The sequence below is a fragment of the Rhopalosiphum padi genome, chromosome 1 (assembly GCF_020882245.1).
Source record: "Rhopalosiphum padi isolate XX-2018 chromosome 1, ASM2088224v1, whole genome shotgun sequence".
NCBI lineage: Eukaryota > Metazoa > Arthropoda > Insecta > Hemiptera > Aphididae > Rhopalosiphum > Rhopalosiphum padi.
The window spans coordinates 15,791,913-15,818,301 of NC_083597.1; the positions used below are offsets into that span (position 1 = coordinate 15,791,913).

General features: G+C 28.6%; 2 protein-coding genes across 7 annotated transcripts in view; both read right to left on the minus strand.

Annotated features, from left to right (window-relative positions):
• Nucleotides 1-242: 242 nt before the first annotated feature.
• On the minus strand, nt 243-768 carry LOC132917761 (uncharacterized). Its single transcript, XM_060978684.1, has 2 exons — nt 491-768; nt 243-420 (listed from the first exon to the last, which is right to left on the minus strand). Exons 1-2 carry the CDS (start codon nt 676-678, stop codon nt 243-245), a joined length of 366 nt encoding a protein of 121 aa, XP_060834667.1. The 5' UTR covers nt 679-768.
• An 876-nt stretch (nt 769-1,644) lies between these two features.
• LOC132917410 (sodium channel protein para-like) overlaps nt 1,645-26,389 on the minus strand; it is a 63,446-nt gene continuing 38,701 nt past the window's right edge. The window contains exons 2-25 of one of the 6 annotated variants that reach the window (XM_060978253.1): nt 19,644-19,737; nt 19,213-19,441; nt 18,930-18,962; nt 16,194-16,349; nt 15,763-15,968; nt 15,149-15,277; nt 14,463-14,554; nt 14,139-14,351; nt 14,002-14,068; nt 13,785-13,929; nt 13,472-13,636; nt 13,122-13,403; nt 12,591-12,734; nt 11,872-12,120; nt 11,674-11,770; nt 11,257-11,325; nt 7,101-7,381; nt 6,794-6,967; nt 6,546-6,708; nt 6,291-6,478; nt 5,070-5,274; nt 4,497-4,619; nt 4,241-4,355; nt 1,645-3,768 (exon numbers count right to left, since the gene is read on the minus strand). In XM_060978253.1, coding sequence (XP_060834236.1) covers nt 3,762-3,768; nt 4,241-4,355; nt 4,497-4,619; nt 5,070-5,274; nt 6,291-6,478; nt 6,546-6,708; nt 6,794-6,967; nt 7,101-7,381; nt 11,257-11,325; nt 11,674-11,770; nt 11,872-12,120; nt 12,591-12,734; nt 13,122-13,403; nt 13,472-13,636; nt 13,785-13,929; nt 14,002-14,068; nt 14,139-14,351; nt 14,463-14,554; nt 15,149-15,277; nt 15,763-15,968; nt 16,194-16,349; nt 18,930-18,962; nt 19,213-19,365 — 3,456 coding nt within the window. In that variant the 5' untranslated portion in view covers nt 19,366-19,441; nt 19,644-19,737 and the 3' untranslated portion in view covers nt 1,645-3,761. Of the gene's footprint in view, nt 3,769-4,236; nt 4,356-4,496; nt 4,620-5,069; nt 5,275-6,290; nt 6,479-6,545; nt 6,709-6,793; nt 6,968-7,100; nt 7,409-11,256; nt 11,326-11,673; nt 11,771-11,871; nt 12,121-12,590; nt 12,735-13,121; nt 13,404-13,471; nt 13,637-13,784; nt 13,930-14,001; nt 14,069-14,138; nt 14,352-14,462; nt 14,555-15,148; nt 15,278-15,762; nt 15,969-16,193; nt 16,350-18,929; nt 18,963-19,212; nt 19,442-19,643; nt 19,738-26,389 lie in introns of those variants that run through there. The other 5 variants (XM_060978174.1, XM_060978568.1, XM_060978484.1 and 2 more) reach the window with 5 other exon arrangements.

Genomic DNA, 26,389 nt, shown 5'->3' on the forward strand with positions numbered 1-26,389 from the left:
GTCAAAACTACCTAAAAAAATGTGTTGAAATATTTGCAGGTTACATATTTTAACGAAGTTAATATATGCTTAATTTGTTTCAAATAATACAGTTCAGAATCAACTTCTTTTTTTTATTGAAGAAAAAACTAATTAAAACATTTCCGCATGATAAACATTGTTAAAAAAAATAGTGTATTCGTTTGTTCAAAAATTTCACTAATGTATTATGTTTATGACCTGTGAAAAATGTCATGTTTCAACTATGATTTATGTTGTCGTCGTTTCGAAGCTTGTCTATTTGGACTTTTTTTAATACATAATTTGTGGTTTTTTTCGATTTCTTTCAATAGTTTGATTACTGCACAATTTACCCCCATAAGAAACTGTTCTGATGGCGCGGGAACATTTTTATATGAATTTTTCAAAAAAGTCATGTTTCTAAAAACCAAATGTATAGTATAATTTTTAGTTATTCAATTAAGCATTATCGTTTATAATTATTACCTACCTGATATGTGTACAACTGGTATCTTCTGGACTGGGAGGTCGTTCATATTGAACAGTAGAAGTAGACGCCGTACTGTAGTCATAATTAGCCACAAATGAAGAAGTTGGTTGCTGTTTTTTTGAGTTATTACATTTCATTTTTTTTTTATTTTGACATAGAGAACATTTGATATCATCGGACGATGACATGGTCAATACTAAATAGAAAATATACTCTAAATGATCGATGATTTTTATTTCGTTAATTCTTAATAATGCTCATAAGAATAAAAATTTGTAATAATCTGTAGCGACTATTACTAGTTACCTATTACAAATATTAATTGTATGATGTATAACATTCATATAATGTAACTATAGTGACTTGATTTTTGTTTTCATTATTTATCCATTTAAATTGTTAGTATGAACCTCCAGTATCAAACAATAATTAAATAAACACAGATTACAAATACTTTAATATAAAAAAATCATTATTAACTTCCAAGATCTCATAGATCCATTTCTTTCCCTTTTTATTACAGTTCTAGCCAAATTTGAAACATTAAATGACAAAAGATACGCCAACCTCTAAATCACTATAACTTATAAACTTACGTTGAAATGTCATAACTGGATGATTCATCATCCACGTCTCAACAAACCATTGTATATAAATAAAATATATCCTTTTGCTTATTGTACTATGTGTAGTTTATATTAAAATTATCTAAAAAAAAATTTAATATTTATTATTTATAAATAGTGTTTGCAATTTATACGATAGTTGACAAAAATAGAATATCAAGGATTTGCTACAGAAGTACAGAAGAGCTTCAAATGTATACATCTGAAGTTGAAAATAGGAAAGAAAATTGGGCAATTGTAATCATTAAATTAATGATGGTTTGTAATGATGAACAGTCTAATAATAATTTAATTGTATCATGAATATCGTTTAATTATAATATTAACAATAAATATTGGTTATATGTCACTGAGTAGTGAGTATATAATATTCAAATGTTTCGTGATTTTATAATAAACAACATTGGTTGTAAATAGACACTAAATTGGAAATGTTATACATTGTACATAATACATATACGTAATGTACGTAAATATAATATTTGAAAATCCACTTATGGTTCAAATAGAGAGTTTAAAGGAAAACACTTTTTTTTCTCAATTTTTTTTATTAAAGAGACAAACAAATTATTGCAAAATATGAAATGTACATTATTAAAAAATATCCGTAGGTAGGCAATATTATCCGACAATTTTCGTACCGCCAAAGAGGGAAGGACATGCCGGTGCGAAAAACGTCGCATACATATTTTGTTTACATTATTCAGCGTTGTCCTTGTCTCAGATACAGCAGATAACAATATAATTAAATTAATTTGGTTATTAATTTGTTTAGTATAAATTTACCCCGAAACAATAATAATAACGTCTCTTAAAAAGTATGCGTAAAAACAATAATTTTGTTAACCCTTTAAGCAAAAATTATAGGTAAGAGGGTGTTTACACAATACTTATCATCCATCAATTAACAATTTTTTACAATATTTTCTAAATCTTAAAACTTTCAACAATATTCAAAAGTGTAACAAAACGATTTTTCAATATTTTTTCAGTAGTACAAATTTTGAATCTAAAAATAACAGTGCGTTTAGGACGAGTTTAATTGGTTGTTTTCCAATAAAAATGCATCGTTACAAAATTTGTGCGTTTTTCGAGTGATTGAGTCAAGCGTTTTTTTTTTTGTTCTTTTGTTCTTTAAGAAAAAAAGGTCATATTATTAAGTATTTACGCTTCATTTTTTTTAAATATTATTTTCTCTCCAAAAACTGATATTTATTTAATGCTTTTAAAGCGAAAGCGACGTCATTTTGGTAACTCTAATCTACCTAACACATTTAATCTTGAACTAAAAACTTAACAGATTATAACAAATTTAACTAAAAACTATGTTAAAATCTATTCATTATTTATAAATTAAATTTATCTAAAGCGCTTGATGTTATTTCTTTCTTTTCATTTTGGTGTTATCGCTTGTTCAATGTTAAATCCCATATTTTAAACACGTATGTATATATAAATAAATAAATTAAATATATATATATATATATATATATTTATATATATAGGACCAAATAAAGCAATACAAGGTCAAGCCAAAACGAAAATGAATAGTCTCTACATAGTAGATTATTTTATTATAAATCATTAATACAAGTTTAATTATTTTTATTATTATTATCAATAAACATTTTTACAAATAAATTCGTTTGTTATGTACATTATTTTACTTTCTCTTGAAAAAGTGTTCGTCCGTAGACAAAAAAACAAAATACAAACAAAACAAAAACGGGCGAAAATAAAATAAAAATTCAATCACAGATACGACGTATATAGAAATATCACAGATCATTTTATTTTAAACTGCGTATTTATTTATTATTATTATTCATATTATATATATATATATATATATATATTTATATGTATATGTAGATAATATTTTTTTTTTTGTTAAAGGTCTGTCAAATAAAGCCTGGTTTGCTGAATTGTTTTTATGTGTTTAGATAATTGTTTTTGATTGTATTATACTTTACAATCTATTAGCCAAAACTGTTTTACCGGTAAAACTGTATAGTGTTACAATATTGAAAAGCGTGTCGAGCTTAAATACTAATAAGTTGTTTTTATCGTTTAGGTTACCAAAATGACGTTCAGTATAATGTATACAATAAGTTAAGTGTGAATATACTTTAGCGAGTATAACTTAAGCTCTTCAGTGTCATTTTCACAGACCTACCTAAAACAACACCACAGGCTTTTGTAAGTGCATGTGCAATGGAAATATTCAAACATGCGTAAAAAAATCACATCTGGCACGGTAGGGATCGAAACGTTAGATTATCGAATCATTTTTTTTGATTGTGTTTTCAATTTATTAAACGCTTACAGACATATAAATTATTCACGTTAAATGCAAAGAAAAAAATAACCACTGAAATTCACACGAAAAAAATGTAATAATTCGATCCCTAGTAGTCATGGTGAAAAACATCGTTATTTTTCATCCAATAACAGTGCACGTGTAATTCATTTATGGCATTTCTTACAGAACAAATGTAGTAATTTAAATTCTCAGTGCTTTGTTTCGGTTCTCTTTTATCTGTTCATTATTTTCATAAGAAATAAAGAGAGAAAGTGAGCTGTTTCCCTAAACAGCGTGGTGTGTAGCCGGCTGAAGCGGTTCTAACAGCCGAGTTAATTATATGCTAGCATCTGAAATGTAAAAAATAAGCAATAAATATTATTTATTTCTCAGTTAAGTGTTTTAATTTTCAGAACTGTTTTAGAAATAAAACTCATAGTTATTATTATTTTTTTTTTTTTTAGATTTTGAGTGGAGTGATGAATGTATTAATTTTACAATAATTTGTATGTGCTTTATTTATGTCATCGCTTTTTGAGCAGTAAAAACGCTTCGATTTTCAAATTTGAGAATGATTTCTGATAGAAAATTGAATCTTATTGCTATAGTAGTTTATAAGATTAACACATCTTTTAAAGTTATCTACTCGATTTCACTCAATACCTATACAGCAGAGCGAGTTCCCGATTTTTAATTGCACTGTATTGAACAAATTAATATATGTTCTCTTGTAATTGTATTAATAACTAATAATTTAAATAAAAATTTCATTTTTAAAACAGCAGAACTATTAAATTTTATAAATGCACGATTTATTATTACTTTAAACTATCCAGGTCGAAACTTTCCTTTTTGTAATCGTTTCCAACTTTGTTCCCTTGATGATTACCAATCGAATTCCCAACTTGATTCTTTTTTATTTTTTGTTTTACATCACCTAAATACACATAATAAAAATATTTAAATAATATAGGCTTACTGATTATTATATTAATATATATTTTAATGAAACATCTTCTAACTAAATGATAATAAATCAAGGAATATAGGTACTATATTTTAAATTATATGAAATTACCAGGAATCGTGAATTCCATCCCGTCACCAATTGTCATCTCCACTGGCTCCTTGGTGTCTTTAAATGGCGCAATAACGTCTACAATTGTTTCATCAACAGGCAAGTCTATATCTCTGTCACGACCTATAAGCGATCAATTCACACGTAACAAATAAGTAATCACTTTTATTTTTATTGATAACACTACTATACTGACATTACAGTGCTACATTACGTGTTATGTGTAGGTAATAGAATCCTGTATACGGTATAAACATTATGCTATAGGTTACAAGAAACCACGTTTAAATCTATTTTGTTAGTACCTATTACTTATGCGTTTATTCGTTAATTTGTTATTAAATAGTAGATACACATGTTATTATAATTATTATTTTGTTGACTTTAGAACTGTCGTTCCGTATTTTCATAATTATTAATTTAACAAAAAATATTAAGTACTATTTTCAGAGTAAAAATAAGATGTATGTGGTTCTGCTGTTTCGATAAGAAAATTAAAATAATTATGATTTTGCGACTCAATTGCAATTGAAAGTTGACCTTAGGCTAGGATTTAGTTTAAGCACTTCTCACCTGACGCTTGAACCGATATCTGATTGGTGATTTTCGCCCGGAGTGCTTTGAGGAAGTTCATTATATGCGTTTTCATCCATTTATTGAATCGGCCAATACGTTCAAATGCTTCTGTGATCTTGTTTGTGTCACTGTCAGCCGTAGGCACCGATAAATTAGACGAACCAAAATTACTCAACAACAACGCCAAGAAGAGATTGAGTACCTGAAATTAATCATTTATTTAAACAATGGACATTTATATTTTGAAATATTCTACCAAATATTTCAGATACAGATATTTGTTTTCTTTATGATACTGTAGTAGGTATTTTAGTTAATGTTATAGTCATAGTATTACTAATATTAGAAATATAATTTGAGTTTTTGCACCCTAATTAAAATCCCTATAATCTCCATTTAAAAAAAAAATTGTTACTGACAATTATTTGGATACCAAAATTTTTTAAGAAATTATAAATTCTCAAAATAATTGTTTCATTTAAGAATATTATAAATGTTATAACAATAAGTGCATTTTTCAATCTTTTATAGCTAATTTTTTTAAATCTGCACCACATATAGTTTTTTTATTTTACTAATCATTTTAATATACTGATGTTTTCAAAAAATTATCAAGCTTAAGTCTAAAAGTGACCAAAATAATGAATATAAAAATTAATAGCTATATTTATAAAGTATATGATTGAAATTTAAAATAACTAAGTAATAGCTATAGTATAGAATATTAGATTAATTACAATTAATTATGCTTTTTTTTTTAAATTTTTAAACGGTAATATTAACCATATTAAATATTCTTCATATATATATATATATATATATATATATATATATAACAATTTTATAGTATCGGTATATTAGCTATCTATACTAGTAATATATTAATATACCTATAATATCTATAATATTTTGCAAAGCATAATGGCAAAAATTAAATTATGAATATTTTATAAATTGTCTTACAAATATAATTTATTACATTTTTATAACGATCAAAAATGATTTTCAATTTTACATATGATTGAGAGGTGATGAAAATGTGCACATAAGAGACATTAACACTATTGACTATTGAGAATGGATGATGGTTGAGACTCTAGAGAGTACCCTTAAAATCCTAAAAAAATTACTACCCACCTCGCTATTTGTATCTTGATGTCTCTTTAAATACTTCCCCTTACTAATAAATATTTATATATTTTAAGTAATTATACATACCACAAGGTTACCGATGACAACGGTAGCCAAGAAGAATGGTATACAAGTTGGTTCTCCGACGTGTAAGCAGTCCCACATAGATTCGATCCATTCACCACATAACACGCGAAATACTATCATAAACGAGTGCAAAAAGTCGGTGAAGTTCCACCGGGGAAGCTCGTGGTCTTTGAATAGATACATTTTTTCTGTAAAAAAATATAATTTTATTCGTATTTTTTTTTTATTTGTGTGTTTGATAACACTATAGATTACCTGTGTAGTTTTTTCCAAATAACTGCATACCCATAACGGCAAATATAAATATGATTATGCACAACACAAACGTAAGGTTACCCAAAGCACCAATGGTTCGACCCATAATTGATATTAAAAGATTCAGTGTGGGCCAAGATTTCGCCAACTTAAATACTCGAAGCTATAGTTAAATATTTCAAATAATTAGTTAAATGCGACTTTATTTTATCACATATAGTGAATATTAGGAATTAACAAATAATCACCAAACGAAATGAACGTAATACGGATAATCCTTGGTAACCCGCGGAGAGCAGTTCTACTACGGAAAGAATTACGATGATGAAGTCGAAAATGTTCCAGCCCATTTGGAAGTAATATTTAGGACTCATGGCCATCAGTTTCAGTGCTGCTTCGACTCCGAATGTCGCGCTAAAAAACTGTAAGCGCATTCGATTAAAGTAAGAAATTCAATATAAAATTAGGTAAATACAACATATTTTTCGGCCGTTTGATGTTAATTTTCAACCGTAGGTAGATATTGTATTATTAATGTCATGTTGTCATACTTACAACGTTAGCCTTGTTGAGGATGAAATCCAATTTTGGATCCATTTCATGATGATCGAGCGCCATGAATAACGTGTTCACTACAATACACAGGGTGATGTAGAGTTCGACGAATGGATCGAACACTATGAACGCGAGTCCTTGTTGAAACTTGAGCCACGGCCATCCACAGTCCCACACACAGAATGTGTCGATGAATTTCAATAACCATACTTGGAACTTTTCACGAAAAGTGGGTTCCTCGTCTTCTTCCTCTTCATCTTCTCCATCTACCGCATCTTCATCTGTTGGAAACACGTACACCGTGGACACTGTACCCCATGCACCCACGAGAGTACCCCCCGTATTACTATTAATATAACATACATTTACTATCTCAGCACTTTTTTGTTTTAAATGTTTATAAAATATTAATCCATCATAATTCAAAGTATAATAATTTATTTTACCATTTTCATATTTACATATTTTATTCAAGAGTCTGTAAAAAAAAAAATGTATTAAATCCACACTATCTTTTAAAATTATAAAAGTTACCAAATTCAAATTTTATTTGAAAACCTCCGAAAACAACTATGATTGTGTATTATTTGAACTCTAATCTAAAGGCTTTATAACATGATAATTTATACATAATTTTTCATTTAAGAATATAAAATAATAAGTAATCAGAAAAAGTGATATAAATTCAAAAAAATTCTATTATAATTTTTATAATATTATAATTATAATAAAAATGCATCTATGTTACGTTCATAGACAATATGACTAGGCTTCTTTCGCAGAGGCAGCATTTAATGTCCACTGCCATTAAAATGTTCACTGTCTTAATTTTTAAAATCAGTAGGTGCAGAAGATGTGAGAGAGAATCATTTATCCTCAAGCTAAGTAACAAGAATTTTTTTATAAATATGTATTTTTTTTTTGCATAAGGCTTGGTGTAATAATTGTTAGTGAAAAAAATTTCGAGTGTATTACTTAATCAGTAGTACCACCCAATTTATATTAAAATTTTTAATACCAAAACAGATAGTGAAAATGTAGAACATATTATATTACCTAATAGTTATTGAAAAATATGCAAATATTTTCGTGACTGTCGATCACGTGGCAACGCTTTTAGAAAACGGCAGAGGAGGCACATGCAGCCTCTGCTTCACCGTAGTCACGCCTATGGTTACGCTTATAAAATACTTTAAATTTAGAAGACCCATTGTCAGAATAAGATATTGTGAAATCAATGTAGCAGTTTTTTTGTATATCAAAACTTTTCTTATTCTTAAAAGGTATTCTAAAAATGTGAGACAAATTTTATTTTTAAAATCGTTTATATACAAGCGAATTATTATAATAACATTAAATACAATTTGAAAGATTAATTTTCCATCTAGTGATAAATATTGGTCAAACATACGTGTAAAGTATAAAAAAAAAGTATTTAATTAATATTGAATTAAGTCCGCTTGATAAACATATTTAATCTACAAGATTATTATTGTAATTTAAAAAATATAAGCTAATAAAATGTTAATAAATTGACATTAGTGCAATATAAAAAATATATAATATTATAACCTCCAAGCGAATTTATATTTACTTAGGAAGTAAACATGTTTGGTTGCATAACCGTGTGTATTAAAATATAATTATATATTTAATAATAAAATTATTTAGTATTTTATTATGGAATTATGAAATAAAAGTTACATTTTGTCGTAGGATTGTCGGTTCGTATTTCTATTAGTAAAATTACATAAACTCATGTAGTATTTTGTATTTATAAATAGTATTTTTAATAAAATTATCTTTAGAGGAACCATAATATATATTTTACAAAAGTTTTAAAATGTAGTATTAGTATATAAAAAAAAAGAAAAAACTATTGATTCTTTCAATTTGTTTAAGTGCAAAGTATTTTATTAAACATTTAGGTTACAACTATAGGAAATTAAAATTAAGGTATTCATAATGTAATTATCTGTAAATATGTTTGTGCTCTGGTTTAAATTTTGAGTGTATGATAAACAAATTAATATGAATTCATTTATTCATTTTAAAACACTAACCTTTTATAAAAAGTTGTCAGTTTATAATGAGAATGTGTTCGTCAATCACTCAGTTGAATTTATTCAAAATATCAATAAAACTTAAATTACCTATAATAAATTACGATATATGTGTATGAACAATTATATTATGAAAATTAATTCATAATATTCATCATGCTTAATATATATTGAAGATTTTATGACCTATATTCAAATTCACGAATACATATATGGGTATTGCATATAATTATTTTGTATACGTTTTATTACGTCATAAAATAAAAAGGTAAATGTGGATTTAATTATTAAACATTTGAAAATGTTCAGTGATTTACTGCTTCGTATTGATATTAAATATATTAAAAGTAAAAGTTTTGGATAGCTGAACTTGGCTTTTAAAATCATTTGTAAAAATATAATAATTTATACGTTGCTTATGTTATTTATCCTAATTGTATATATAATTATTTCTAACTACAATACAAATATCTAAGTATACGTTTAACAACAATTCAATTTTTCTAGTGATAACTATTGTTATTTGCAATCTACATATAAAATGTGATTAATAATATATTATAATACATAAAATAAGTAAAATAAAATATATTACGAAGCTTGATAAGTAGCTAAATTAGTAAGCTAGATGTACCCAAATAAAATTAAAATGTACAAACTATAAGTACTACCAAAATGATATTTATATTTAAAAAAAAAATATCAATCCACGCCATATAATACTCCTTGATAATTAAAACAAATCGAACGTAATAATACGTTAAATATTAAAAATATGGCGGTTATTATATTTATCGTTTACGATATAAACTAACAATAACAATTTCACGTTCACATAAATATTATTATGGTCGCAGACTCTTGGATCTTTATGTTTCATTTCAAGAAGGAGAAGAATTAAACGCCATATTATACTGTCATGCATAGACAAAAGTACTGATTAGCAATTATAGTTATATTAAGAGTAATAAATAGTAGAAACACATTTTGTCTAATAATAATAATAATAACGATTATAATATTGTACTGCACACATGTTCGTGTTTTTTTCCTATTGTGGGCACGAAAATGATACATAAATGTTCAGGGGCGGTTAGGCGCTGTATCATCTTAGGTATCTAATTGTATCCATGATACGTATCTTGGATATTATGTTTTTTTCCTGTAACTTGTATTTTAGATATTTTTTAACGGTATTAGGTATCTTAAACTAGATATTTTTATCGTGCCAAATTACTTGATTTAAATGAAACTAGTTTTTTTTGTTGAATTAAGCAAAAATATGAATGTTTAATAAAAAATAAGTTTTTCATTTGTTGCATGTTATTTCATTGCAGATTATAAAACAAGTTTATAAACATTGGAACTTTGAAGTGTAAAATACTTATTATGTAGAAAAAAAAATTAATATTATTGAACGTAGATATATTGTTTATCTGTAGGCCATTTACGTATTGGTAATTGGTTTCACTATCTAGATTTTTTACAAAGATATTAAAATATTTAAAATATTATACATAATCACTTGTAATATTAATATAAGTAAGTATAAATAACTAAAAACTAAACTAAGAGAAATTCTATTGAAACATTTTAGATTTTAGAAATTTTACTTACTAAAAAAAAAAAATTTAAAAAAAATGTATTTTGTATCTTAGATGCAGTATATAATATTACCTATCTATCTTATTATAGTAAATATTGTTGTAAGTATTTAATATATTGTATATTTTATTAAAGTAACATGTCCATTTCTAAGACAAGAAGAACCAATACAGAATGAAGTGTACTACGTCTAGTGAAAGACAATTAATCGTGTCAACAGAGATATTATGGTGTATGAGACTATATGAGCACATTTAACATGCAAATCTATACAGGGTGATAGCAATGTATTGTTTATACAGCGTTTTTTTTTTTTTTTTTTTTTTTATTGTCTTGAGAGATGTATTACGTTATCACAAATATGACGCGTAGGACATAAACATAAGACATAAGTAATTACATTATTATTATTATTACACACATTCAACAACGACAACAAAAACAACAAGAAGTATGTATAGATACGAATTTATTAGTTAAGCACATACCTGCTTTTTCACTACCCCTACTTTGACGTCCGGCTGCCTGTTCGATGATATCGTTCAACACCATCACGTCTGAAACAATATTGCATATAATATAATAGCATATTATTTTAATTATTGCACCGCTATCATCTCCGTGCAGCGGTGGGTCTTGGAATGAATGAAAAGAGAGCTAAACTTTAAATATTATTTTAATTTATACGTCGTAGAAGTATTAATCAAATATAGTTTAAAAAAAAGATAAACATTTAAAATATAATATTTACGGTTTGATAATAAACTATAACACAACAGGTTATGACACACATTATCTAACGATTTAAGGGCTTTGTGTTCAAATTGATCGTCATTAGATGAATAATTTAATATCCACGTAATACTAATAAACAGCATACAGATATTTGGACGCAATCGGTTTACCTCTCATGTCGACAACTGTGTGTTTTTGCGAATCGTTGTAACCGCACTCGTCCACTTTTTGTTTCGATTTGGACATGGAACTCGAGTCGTAATCATCCTGAAACCCCAGTTCGATCAGTTAGTATTTAAGTAATAGTGGGTGTGGGACATGGATACGTATGTCTGCGTATCACTATTACTACTGTCTGGATGCCTTACGTCTCGGTGGTATCTCTGATCAGATGGATTGAAATAGTTTCTGGCTGACCTCGACCTCAGCTGTCTCTCTTTGGTCATGGGTGGTTTGAACAGATCCGCATGCGACGTATACGTAATTCGGGACGTGTGTGACGTGTAACTGCTGTGCCTCGAACCGAAGTTCGCGTATGACACGGGTACGATGATGGCTCCGTTCTCCTCGCTCATGGGCGTCACTGCGTTTGAGTCGTCAGCATACGGTAAATGTTCCTGAAAGTTTCAAGCACGTAATCAGAATTTTTGTTCGGGGTAGCGAAGGGGGGGGGGGAAGCTTACAAATTTCCTTATTGTTCCTTACACACTAATACGCAATTACCACTAATTCAACTTTCACGACATCGATAGTTGACAATTATATAGATATTACCGATCAAAGGAGACGGTTTACGACCATCCGACCTAATTACCTAACCGCTAGTTTATAAATCTAAAAATAATGTTTAACGAAATAATCGATCGGCGATTGCCACAATCATTTACAATTTATAATCCGTATAAAATCGAGTAACACGATTAGGAGAATAAAAACATTATTCTTGTAATATATTTGTGACAATAAGTTTAAGGGGACTTTATCCGTCCAGGTGTATCATGGGGCTTAATTCGTTTTTTATGTGTGTGTTCAGACAACGCAGGTTCGAGACGACGTGCTAGAGTTTGAGACTATCTTTTGCACTTACCTCCGCGTCGAGTAACGTGTTTAAGACCAACGGCTTGGTATCCGCTCCGGTGAACCTTGGTCTACCGTTCCGGTGTGACAGTTGGTGACTGCCACGCGACGCCCGTCGGATGTTGAACGGCGATCCCGGCAGGCTGAGACTTGCCTGGAATCAAAACGAAACGTGACAGATGTTCCGGAAAAAAATTGCGACCTTATATAACTGTAGTGTTGGGAAAAAACTCTATTGTTAAAAGATGAACAAAGTTTATGAAGATTAGATGTACATATTATTTAAAATTAATGGATTTCAACAAATAATATGTCGGTTGTATATATTATTAATATTAAACATTTATTTCTTGTGTCGTTACTTAAGGATTATAACTTATAATTTATAAGACTATACCTACCTGTACTTATATTATTTTTGTTAAATTAAATAATATTGGACATTTAGACATTCAAGAAAAAATACTTGTAAGTAATAGTGATTCAAAATTCGTAATCGAGTTTTTTCCCAACACGACCCCGAGTCGTGCAGGGGGCGTACTTTTCTTGTTTTGCCACTCTGCCTGTCCACACTCCCGGTGTCCGAATTTTTGTCGTGGCTCGTGATCGACACCGACCGCAGACTCATTTTCTCTCTATGATGATCGTTGCCAATCCCTCGGTCTTGGCCATCGGCAAACATATTGTCGTAGCTTTGGCACGAAAAGTCCGAAGGCGATTTCGGATGTTGGGTGACGTGCCGCGCTCTCTCCGCACGTTCCGCCACTCTTTCCTCGTGAGCTTGCCTCCGGACCTCCCTGTCTTTAGCCGCTTGTTCCGCTTCCTGCACGTTATACAAAACTCGTTAATTATTACACGTTAGGGCGTTCAGTTCGATCGTGGACAACTCACCCTGATCGCTTCTTCTTCGGCTGCCTCTTCTTCTTCAGCTTTTTTCTGCAACTCGTCGTATGACATTGCTACGATGGCTAATATCAAATTGACAAGATAAAACGAGCCGAGAAATATAATCACAATGAAGAAGAACATATGCCATGGCCCGGCTGCTCTTAACACCTAGATATGAACATTATACAACTTTTTAGACATAAAAAACCAAGTATGATATAATAATAATAAAAATATAAAAAAATATTAATTTTAATTTTTAAATTATTATACGAGTCATATATGAACAAATATATAGTCTGCCAACATCAAGTACCTGTTGGTATAATGCTTCCCAGTTGTCTTGAGTCATTAATCTAAAAGCCGATAGTAAAGCCCATGCAAATGTATCAAAACTTGTGTATCCATAATTAGGATTTATTCCAAAGCCTTGGATACACATATAACCTTCCTTGCATTGTCTAAAACAGAAATACAAATAAATAATAATTGTAATCAAAACATATATATCTATTATAACGTATCATACTCACCCAGCGCCTGTACCGTTCCCGCATAATGGATACTCATCTGGTTCTTCTTCACCAGGTTGCCAATTTGCTGTATCACACGAATACAATTATAGTTATTACATTATATTTATATAAATAACGAAAATATGTTTACATACATGAATTCGACATGAACGCAAACCAATTTTCATTGGTTAAATTTCCGGCTGAGCCGTCAGTAGGAAAATATTTTATACATTTTTGTGTTAACACGCCCATATAAATTTGTAATCCCAGTAATGCGAACACAGATAGTGAAAATATTGTTAATATTATGACATCCCTGAGGTTTTTCACGGATTCTATCACAGCTCCAACGATAGTCTTTAATCCTAAATAGATAAATCATTCAAATTTTAAATCTTTATCTCTTAATAAAAATCAATGTTCACAATATCAATATAAGGCCAAAAAAACATATTAGTATATCGTTTTATATTTACCAGGCACAATGGCTACAGTTTTGAGCGCTCGCAGTACTCGAAATGTTCGAAGAACCGCTAAATTTCCAAGTTCTATACCCATAGTAACGTAACTGAAAATTATAATATTTAACTACACATGCTATAATTAAGTTATTATATTGTACTAGTTAATATTTGGATACCGATAGTCCACAAAATATTTAAACCTACCTTCTAAAACAAAGGGCTATACACTAAGTATACTAGTTAAATAATAATATATACTATATGTATTTAAATATAATATATATATAAACATATATATTTTAATATGGCTATGTTTAATTTAAAACCCGATTCTAAATAGTATCAGCTATAGGACTAAATTCCGAGTAAAAACGATTACACTAAACTATAAACAAAATATATATATATATTTTGAAATTCGATACAAAAACAATAATAATGTACCGATAAATACGTCTATTAACATCAATAACATAGGTAGGTACGTAAAATAAAACAAAAAAGTAATTTCCCATTTGCGATAATTGTATTGTTATTTTTTTTTTGAAAGTGAATAAACCCAAATTTGATTTTATAGCACCCTGCTAACCTTAACCCTTTCCCTCTTCCACCATCAAAACAAAATACATTATGTCTTCAATTGTGGTTATATCGCCCTAGTAACGGTAGGTATCTACAAATCTACTTCTACTACTCACGCTAATGCAATAACAATGAAGTCTAGCCAATTCCATGCATCTCTAAGATAGGTGAAGTGTTCTAATATGAAACCTCGGGCCATTACTTTCACAGCCGATTCGAATGTGTAGATGCCGGTAAATATTACTCTGGAAACGATTAGATTACAATATAAAACATAAATTATAAAAATCAATAATCATCCTAACTCTACATACACATAATAACACTATCCTCAACAATTTACCAAGTTCGCTAGCGATCTAGTATGTATAAGCTAAGACTCACTAACGTATAATAATAATAATAATAATAATAATAATAATAATAATCATTAGTTATATAAATTTTGGTAAGTTCTAATAAAATATAATATAAACCTAAGGTTGAATAAGAATATAAATTGGAACATAATATAATGTGTGAACGTTATAGATATTATTATAGGATATAATAACAATAACAATAATAGTAATAATAACAATAATAATAATAATAATAATAATAATAATAATAATGACAATAACAATAACAGTAATAATACAAATAAAATAAAAACAAAAACAAAATTTTAACAAATAGACAGTAAAATTTACAAAAAAAAAAAAAGTTTTATTATTATTGATCGACTTACTCAGACGCTTCAATAGTCGGAGTTGGGGGCATTATCATGAACACACAGTTTGTAAGTATAGTAGTGATGATTGTTACAGAAAATATCGGGTGGACTAATATGTAAATAGCCACCCGGCGGATAGGGTTGAAGGGGTCGAGAGCCCAGAGGCCATCGGTGGCGCTGAACCTGAAGATATCTTTTCCTTTGCTAATTACTACAAAAGTCTGCGAAAACAAAAACAACAAAATGATGGACGGTTGTTTTTGCCATGTCACGGGCAACACCATAATAGTATTATTAAATGTTCATGACATTATTTATAATATGTTTATTATGTAAGGATGAGCGTCCGCTCTGCCACTGTCGTCACCACCGCTGCCCGAGACCCACGAATGGACTTCCGCAGCGGTGAAGACCATGATGGTGGCGTAAACCCGGGCCGTGCTTACTTTTTGATTGTGATAGTAAGGGTCGATATCCTCGAGCGGTACGGACGCTAATTCCGGTGGGAACGTGCCGACCAAACGGACCGGCAGTGGAGCTCCTTGTTCCAGAGTCGCGTCCGGCTGGGGACCTTCATCTTCGTCCTCGTCCTCATACCGAACCTGTTAAAAATAGAGTTGTACCGACTAACCGAGTTTACGCGAAATCATCGGCGAGTTTCGTCAGTGAAACTCGATCAAACGGTGTTCGCATACACGACTATATCGATATTATAATAGTATGATACTATTTATGATGAAAACAAAATCATACTATAAGATTACAAATTATACGATGATGCAGCAGCTATTATATACTAATTGTTATTTTAGCGTGTAATATTATAATATTTAATGATATGTATTGTGGACACTTATGTTACAGATCAAAGGCTGAAAAACTGGGGATGGGGTTTCCAGGGTTCGTCTGGGTGGTCCCATGCCACTGAATTTAATTTTTGTAACCACCCAAAAATAGTTATAATTATGTATACTATATACACTTGACGATGTCAAAATTCTAGACACCACCTACTCTCCTGCCTTAATACACGTAATATTATAATGTCTGTTATCTACAACAACCATTGATATCGACTATGATGCGTTTTAACGTATAATGTTTCTTAGACGATGTATTATCCAACTAATTAACTGTAAATTTTTTTTAAATATAATTTTGCACGAGTATTATAATCGATAATTACTCTATAGTATATAATATTATGTCAACAATTTGTTAATAGTATTATCTACGCAAACGTCTCTACCAAACGACAAATGCTTGTGTATGGCATAGTTCATAGGTACACGGGGTTTTTTTTTATAGAATATTTTGTAACGTTCAACATTTAAAAATGATATAAATAACTTGGTAGGTATGGTATTAATTATATTTTCTAAGCACGCGCGTATATGTGAATATGGACAGTCCAACAATCGCAATTCACAATGCATTTTGACGTTATAATTACGTGCATCGTGTTGGTGGCATATATTTCAAATGATTTTACCGATTCGATACGACAAAGTTTTGTCATGTTAAGTTGCACTACATTGTGTTCGACCACAATGTGAACGCAAATTGTTCACGTCATCACCTGGTACACCATAGTACACCGGATCGGCATACAATACAATGCGTTTCTATTATTACGGCACAGACCACAATCGTAGCCCGCGCATTTAAGTTATTAAAGGTCGTGAACATTTTTTCCATCGTAGACTAGTCAATCGATTTAATGTAACTATTAATTAAACGTGTTTTTATATTCGCTGTATTTAATTAAAATTTTCCAGAAAGGTTAGCATTATTTTGTAATACAGAAAATTAAAAAAAAAACCAACATTTTTCCTAGAACGAATGATAAGTAACAAAATGTTTTGTTTTCATACAAAAAACAAACATCAAGAAGTTTGTTTAACCGTCAAATTATTTGCATAAATCTTTACATTAAGTTGTATTATGAAAGTTAATGAAAGTAATTTAAACAAAAGTCATATTATTCATGTACATTGTACAGTAAACTTATGTTGTTATTATAGTTTTTCTTATGTATTAGTTAGCTATAAAAACTCTTTAAATGTATCTTAGGATGAATTTAATTGCAACAGTAACACGAGTATGGAGATAGAATCAATCATGCATTCATTTCATGTGAGTTATATTTATTATCAAAGTATGTAACTCTGTTCAATGTTTATTAATTGGAATTTATTTCACAGAGAAAATAAATTAAATACCTATAATTTTATGGTTATCGTTAAAATATGTTAGTCGATATTATTTAGCAAACGAAAATAAAACCTATTGATATGTGTGCGAATAAAACATAATGTTATATGTTTTATGCAATTCAATTGATTATGACTGTAATATGGTTTTGAAATGGCAGGGAATTTTGACATTTGTTCAAAGACCTTAAAAAGTAAATTAAATTAGTAGGTATCTAATATAAAGTTTATAGGTAGTTACTATTTGCTTTTAAATGTTTTGATACTTTTCATAGTCAGATGATTAGGTATTCCGATAATAAACATTTAATATGGTCCAACCAAAACGCATTTATGGTTATTCCTTGATCATTTTATTAATCAAGTTTAATTAATCAGCTGAATTAATGATAATTATTACGGCGTTTTAGTGTAATGTTACTATATAATAATACAGCTCATTCCTTTTATTTCGAAAGTGCTAACTTGCGTTTAGTCTAGCGAAAACTATTCTAGAAACTACTATAACTATATATATATATATATATGCGCACCTTAATAAATTACAATAACTACTTTAATATTATAATACAGACCTAACTAAATGTACATTACAGTATAATATAGGCATGTATCAATATATTTAAATGTATAAAACTTTTATAAAAAAACTTTTTGTTTGTTAAGCTCATGGTCATGACTCATGATACTATGTATAATTATGTATATAATATTACTTTGACATTATACGGTATGTGATACTAAGAATTCGTGTGATAACATGCTTTTGTACATTTGCTAAAAATATTAAGTAGGTAGCGAGTAAATTTGTACGTATTATGTACATGGTAATAATATAATAATAATATGTATAATGTATATAATATGTACATATTATATATCATAAGATATGAATAATGTATGAATTCTAGCCTAGTTTGTGGCCTAATTATAAATATATTTCCTCTATTTTTTTTTCTACTTGCTTACGTCTTTATTTTTATTTCTCTTCCATGGCAAGGGCTGTTGTCAAATAATAAAACAAACAACATTAATATTAGATCGTTTCCAGAACTTGGCACAGATAAACACTAGTTCCGTCTTAAATTCCACATTTAAATCACATTTAAAGCTAATTGTAGTTTTATTTTGGACGTCAAAAAGTGTTCGGCTATAAATTACGCTTCCAAAAATATGGTAGTAGGGTTAAAATTTAACGACGAGAACGTGGGACGGACTCCGGCCGATTTGGCCAGAGTTCAACCAAACTCACCTCCCCTTCAGCTCTTTTTTCCTCAAGTTCTTTCTGTTTAGCATGATCTTCAGCTATGCGCTGTTCGATGGCCCTCAGTGATTCGCGGGTGAACGGACGGAATAGGCTTTTTTCTTCACTGGAGAATGAAGAATCGGTGTCAGCAATGGACATGGTCGAGTGCACCTCTTATACCCTCGTCGGCCTGCCCCCTCCGGACTGCTGGAGAGGGCTCAAGCACGTTAACCCTCTAAAATTATAATACAAAGTGATTAAATCAATACTTAACTGACAATGTTTTAATTGTATAGTAAAATATTATATACTTTACGACCCAAATACAAACTAGTTTTCTGTCATTAACTATGAAAATAGTTTTTAATCGATACATAAGTTATATTATTTTTAATTTTCCATTTTTCATTGTTATTATAGGATATTATAATATTTACCTCTCGTCCATCCGGAAAATGGCACCTGTGGCGCTCTATTTTGGATACATCCCTTAAACAAGACAGTTTGAGCAGGGTTTGTACACTTAATAATCTGAAAATACCAACAAATTTAAATTAAATCATAATATAATATATTATATGTTTTACAAGGATTTAACTGAAATTATTATTTAAAAGTTAAGTATAATATTGGGGGTTTAATGTTTTACTATAAATTATATAATGTACTAGTACTATATATATTATTGATATGTTATTTGTAACTAATCATAGTAACATTTAAACTTTGTAAAAGTATACCATAGATTTTGGTTTAATAATGGTTATTAAACACAAACATTTAAATTAAATCCGTTAAAATGCTTTTACTTAATGTTATATATTTCAAAAATAACAAAGTATAGTATGACAAATATAGGAGTGGGTTGTGTTCAATTGCATAAATTCTGGCAAAACGTAGCAAATAACATCGATTTCTATTCGGCTGAACCCTGCAGTATCGTAACAGTAACAGGAGGAATGTAAAACGACGATAGTATACCGAGTAAAAAAAAGGAAACCGTGAAAGAAAAAGTAGAGAGAATTTTAAGGGAAGCCATAGAGGAAGAGAGAAGTGTTGGTGGCGGAAAAGGAGAGATATACAGTCAAATTTAAAAAGAAAGAGAGAGAAAGAGGCTGTTGACCTGAAACTCTCCAAGGTCTCGCCTAAACCAAGTACTTTATCCGCATACGTAATTATTGTGTTATGTACAAAAAACGTCACTACACCCAATTTTAAATTTTATGACATGATGTCGTTCGAAAGTCTTGAGAATAATGTCTTGTCTGTTGAAGTGAACGAGTAAAAAATGATCACTAGCTGTTTAGCATATCTTTGAAATATCTATAGGTTAAAGTTAATATATACGTATATACTTTATAACTAATATATATATATATAGGTAATTATATTGAGTATGAGTAATTATTTGCAATAACAATAATTTTTTTTGCAAAATCTAATACAATAGAAACAAAAAAATAAAATATAATTTCACAAACGGAGAATTTTCTCAAATTATTATTATTACTGAGTAGGTTTTAAAATGATCTAGTATTATTGTAATAATATAGTAGAGAAATGTATATTATTATCGTAGTTTTTATAGACGCACATTACCGTATATGCTTTTAGTACGAATATTATATAACAAAAGACAAAATCAATTATCATACTAATAATAATCATAATTATTATATTATATTCCATTGGTCTCGTAGCAAACTTATAGCTCCATAATATTTGTCGGTCTAAATGTACCCATAGGAATCGTTGTCACTTTCATGAAAACAACTCTGTATACCCTATAGGTACAATAAACGAACCAATAACAATAAAGTACTTCTCCTAGCTCAAGAATTGTACGAATAAAATATACTCTCGTATGTACATCATAACAATACATTTAGAGGTACGTTATTTATAAATGTATATAGAAAACAACACGGGAAGTACTATCGTGTATATATATATATGTATGTATTATAATACATGTATGCATCTACTCTGGAGCGAATTTAATATTATGTATTTTCTAAAATGTTTATTGATTATTTCTTACAGTTTTATTACATTTCTAAGGTTAGTTGAAGAGGGCGTGAGTACTTGCGGGTATAAACAATTGGCTTTGTCCCTGCGCACTCGAATTATGCGTTACAAAAGTGTTATGCTAAGTGAATATTTCATTGCGAGCTTTATCATTTGTTTTGAGAGGATATATAACACATGGATACGGGACGACTACACATGTGTTTTTTTTTATTTTTACCTTTTTTGTACAATCCATTCAATATCGAATGTGTTCATGCTAAATACACAACATATGCGATGCCCTTAATAAATCCAAACCATTATAATTTGATAGTATATTGATATAATATTTCTGTAAGAAGTACGGTTGGAGATATGTTTAAAACTTATAAATTATATTATTGATTGAACACAAAAATAATGTAAAAACTATTGCATAAATGCATTAGTATAAATATCAACTATGGGATATAATATAAACATAAAACTAAAAAAAACTAAAAAAAAAAAAATAGCAATAATAATAGTTTTAGGGCAAATATACAATATAACGAAGTGTGTTCTTATTATTTTTCTATTGTAAAGTTGTTCACGAGCAAAAGAAAAATCGTTAATACAACAGATGAATTATTACATAAACTACAGAGGAAAATGAGTACAATATATATGTATATTATATATCGTATTTCCACAGGCTACTAAATTCAAAACTAAAAGCACATTATGGCAATATATTTTCAATAAAATTTATGATCTAATGACGAGTTTTATTTCATACAGTACAACAAGATGATTTTTATAAGAAAATATTAATTTTTTTTTATATTCATTGTTAAATTATTCCAGAACATTTTAGAGTAGAGCGAAGAATGTATTCATTTTACGATGATTTGTGTTTTTTCTATGTCTGTCATCACCTTATGTAACGGTGAAAATAACTCAATCTTCAACTCGATATATTTTCTAATAAGAAAGGGAATACGTATAATTGGTACTTGTGAGGAGATGTTAAAATTACTAAGTTTTCCAATACTTTTTATAACAATTGGAAAAACATTATTCTACACACAGTATTATATTAAAAACGTTGAATTTTTTGGAGCTATTTATAATATGTTGCTAAAAATATATAAACTTATTAAAATAACTTGAAAAGATACTAAAAAATCTTAAATAAGTTGTTTTTTTATTGCTATATTTAAATATACATAATATGAATGACTTTTTTTACAACTGTATGTAATTCAAATGCTGACAAAATTCATCAAAATCACAATTATTATGTACCTAGTTAAAAAATAACATTTTCAATATTCATATAGTTAAGTCTAAAAAATGAATAGTTACGTAGTTATTATTGAAACCAAAAATAATTTTTTATAGATATTAAATATAAATTTTGTTAAAATTGGATATTTAAATAAAGAATAATTATACAGATTTAATTTTATTTTTTCGTTCAAAAAAATTATTTGTCGCATTCAAATATTTATTGTACGCAAAAGCATTTTTAAATATTTAGTTTAATTTGTATTTCCTGTTTATACCGAATAACGCTTGCCATATTATTAATAGTAAAATAAATTTAAGTTATAATAGCAATATCTTCTTTCTCTTCGTCGTTCTTGACTTTAAGGGGTCGGTTACACTGGTCCTACACCTCTATAGGGCTTTGTCCTCACTTCTACTTTACTCACACTAGTTATTTTCGTGTCATTTTCTATTCTGTCTATCCATCTTTTCTTTGGTCCTCCTCTCAATCTCTATAATAGCAATATGAATATATTATAATAAAATATACATAGTAATATTGGCTGACAGACCATCTCCGCTCAAAATCGATTTTCATATGCAATGATTTATCATTGGATTCAAATTTAACACATCCATTACAGTAACCTATTTAATGATGAGCTACACTTGACACTTTTTGCTCAAAAAAGCATATATTATCTACTAGTCCATTTTTTTTATTATTATTTTTATTAATAAATAATAATTTAAATATTAGTGTATTATAATATAAAATTATAGGTGATGTTTAGAACAAGATATTTTTAATTTTGTTGGAATTTAATGTAACATCATTTACAAGCATTATAAAAATTGTATTAGGTATTGTTCGTGCTGTTGAAATACAATTGTTTTAAAAATTAAATTAACTTCAAGATAAACTCATATAGTGAGAACAAAACATGTTTCTACCATATTATTGACCCTGTAACGGCGTTTGTATTTTAATTATTTTAATTTCGAGGAAATCATACCCACATAAAATGTTGTCTTCACTTTACTAAATTGCAAGATTGTATAACATAAATATTTAATTTATTATTTTTATATTAAATTAATTAATATATTATCAAATTTTAAGATAAGAATATAATTTAGGGTCTCACGTATGGTGTTTTTGATATTTAAATTTTTAGGTAAGTTTTGAGTGTTTTAAAAAGTTTAAATAATTATTACTATTTTAATGAACATTTCTGACTCGGTATTATATCTTAACCACACCCGGATTAGAGTAAAAAAAAACAACGTTCAATCGACATTATAATAGTATACTATTGATCGTGGGTGGTGAAAAAAAAAGTTCCGTGTCAAATATGAATTCAGCTACACATTATCGAAAGCGTCTATTCTAATGTACGTTTTACATACGGTCAAGGTAGACAGAGAACCTTAAAACTTTTTGAACTCATGTATTTTGACGATTTTCAGAAATTATTTCAATTTTTTACATTTTATTATTGCTTGTCCTTTTCCCTCACTAATTGCTATCTAAGTGATATAAATGCTTACGTATCTATGTAATATATAGTATATAAATTATTGTGTACACGTAAATTAAACTATTCAAAATAATAGTGCTTATGAATGACAAGTTTTCAGGATGTTTGAGAAATTTGGATATACGTGAATCACCTTCGAATCATAATCTATTGTCAAAATTCCAGTGTATGATTAAAATAATGTATGGTATGGTGAACGATATTTCAGCAAAAAATATTTCAATTACCTATTCCCGAAGTTACTTATACACTTTACACTAAATCGATTGTCCAATTTTCCTGCGTATAAAAATTAATGAAAAACATGACTTTTCAAACTAAAATTACAATGGTATATAACTGGATTTATAAAATGCGACTTTTGTCGGTATTATAATGTATCAATAGCACGCACCCTGTAGGTACGGTATACATCGACAGCCTACGACGGAATTAAATTAAAAATCTATTATTATTTTTTACGTCGCAGTCATAGTAATATTTACGAAAAATGTTTACAGTAGAAATCTGATTCTCATTGTTTAATTAAAATATATAAACCGAACAGGGTTGCCATTCGTCTTGGAATCGTTCCTTTCACCACAGCGAAGACTTATTAGTTTTGATATTATATAGTTATCCCGGACGCACCTTGGTGGTGTATCCATTGTATCCAAAATAATATAGTGTCATATAATATGTCGAGTTTTCTGATAAAATATTATGTCGTTGTAAAAATTCTACGACACGTCGATGGAGTCGTTTGAAAATATAAAGAATTAATAGCGGTGAAGTTACTGCGTATACCTAGCAGCTTTATTACACACAAGGCAACGTGGTTCTAACGAAAACCTCATGAACCCCAATTGTATTGTAGTAACATTATATGGTACAGGTCACGCAAACCACTATGGTCGTCGCATTGCAGCTTCTCCCAACTTTCCAAATGAGGCATGCACGATTTGACGATTTTTTCTTTGTTTTTAACGAAAATAAAAACGCACCAAGAAAGTTATTTTTACCATGCGATTAAATTATATAGATGGGGTGTAACATTTAAATACACTATTTCTCTTCCCCTCTGGATATATATATATATATATATATATATATGTTATAAAGGTATGTGTATGTACATAATATACACATATATATTTAGCATATAATATACTATTCTATGTACTATGGCACCACGAATTATTTTTATACCATCGTCGTATTTAACTTCAATAACGCGCCGAATATATTTCATTACACGTGCATCGCGTGCTCGTGTATCTAAACTGGCGAAATTGCATAAAAGTTCATCACTACGACGACAATAATAATGGGGTACCATTCAGCTGACGTATGTGTATTTTGTGTGTAGAGCAAAAAGGTAAGAAAAAAAATATCACAATAATGACGTAAAAAATACATAATACATTTTACGTATGTATGTATGTATGTATGGTGTTAATAACAAAGTTCTTGTATATGAGCATGGGTTCTGAACAAATGTAAAGCTTTTAGTGAATTTGATATGTAGGTAGGTATTTTGTGCCGCTAAATGTAGGAATAGCGTAGAAGTTTGTCCGTGTATGTAAATTTAATTTTATCAACTCTTATGAAAAATAAAACCAAAAATAAAAAAGACTACCAAAATCTATGTATACCGTGTACAGTAGTACACATTTTGTTTTTACATTGTTTCATTCGATGACCTCATTTTGTTTTTTGAAAAATGGATAGGTATAAAATAGTCTGTTGCTGGATCATTACATTCTGTCAACGTTATTTATGAAATGTATTCACCTCACCCTACACGGAAAAAAACTTATTTACCTCAACTACGTATTGCTGTTGCGCGCACGTACGAAAAAAATATATTATAATAAAATAAAAAGAACAACTCACCCAATGGAAAATTAGTTTACTGTAATTAAGTTTTATGTTTTATATTTTATTATTATTATTTTTCGTTAATATTTGCAAAATAAATTGAAAATTCTTAGTAATTTTGTTTTTTATAATATGATACAATTTCTATAAGAGCAATAAAAGTAGCATTAATACAGTCTTAAATAAGTCAAAAAAAGCTGCGTTTTAAGAAGTAGCTTTTGTTATTATTATAATTTTTTTTTTTGAAGTTATGCGTATAAGAATTATAATGATACAAAAAAAAAATCAGAATATGTTAAAAAAGATCAAAGTTCAAAAGATTTTTTATGTTTTTTTCCTTGGTATTATTTAAATATTCCACGATTTTAACTTCTATGAATAAACTTAAAAAGTATATAAATAGCACGAGTAAAATTAATCATCAAGAATTAAATTTTGATGTTGATACTTCTTTAGTCAATTTAATAAACAGAAAAAAATATTTTTGCAAATTTGTAAGCTAAGAACAACATTTATTTTTA

What these genes read in the sequence shown, in the direction of transcription:
- LOC132917761 (XM_060978684.1), bottom strand. Translation starts at nt 678, where the DNA reads ATGTCATCGTCCGATGATATCAAATGTTCTCTATGTCAAAATAAAAAA. An exon ending in ACCAGTTGTACACATATCAG is followed by an intron (nt 421 to 490) that starts GTAGGTAATAAT and finishes TTTGGTTTTTAG; the next exon opens with AAACATGACTTTTTTGAAAA.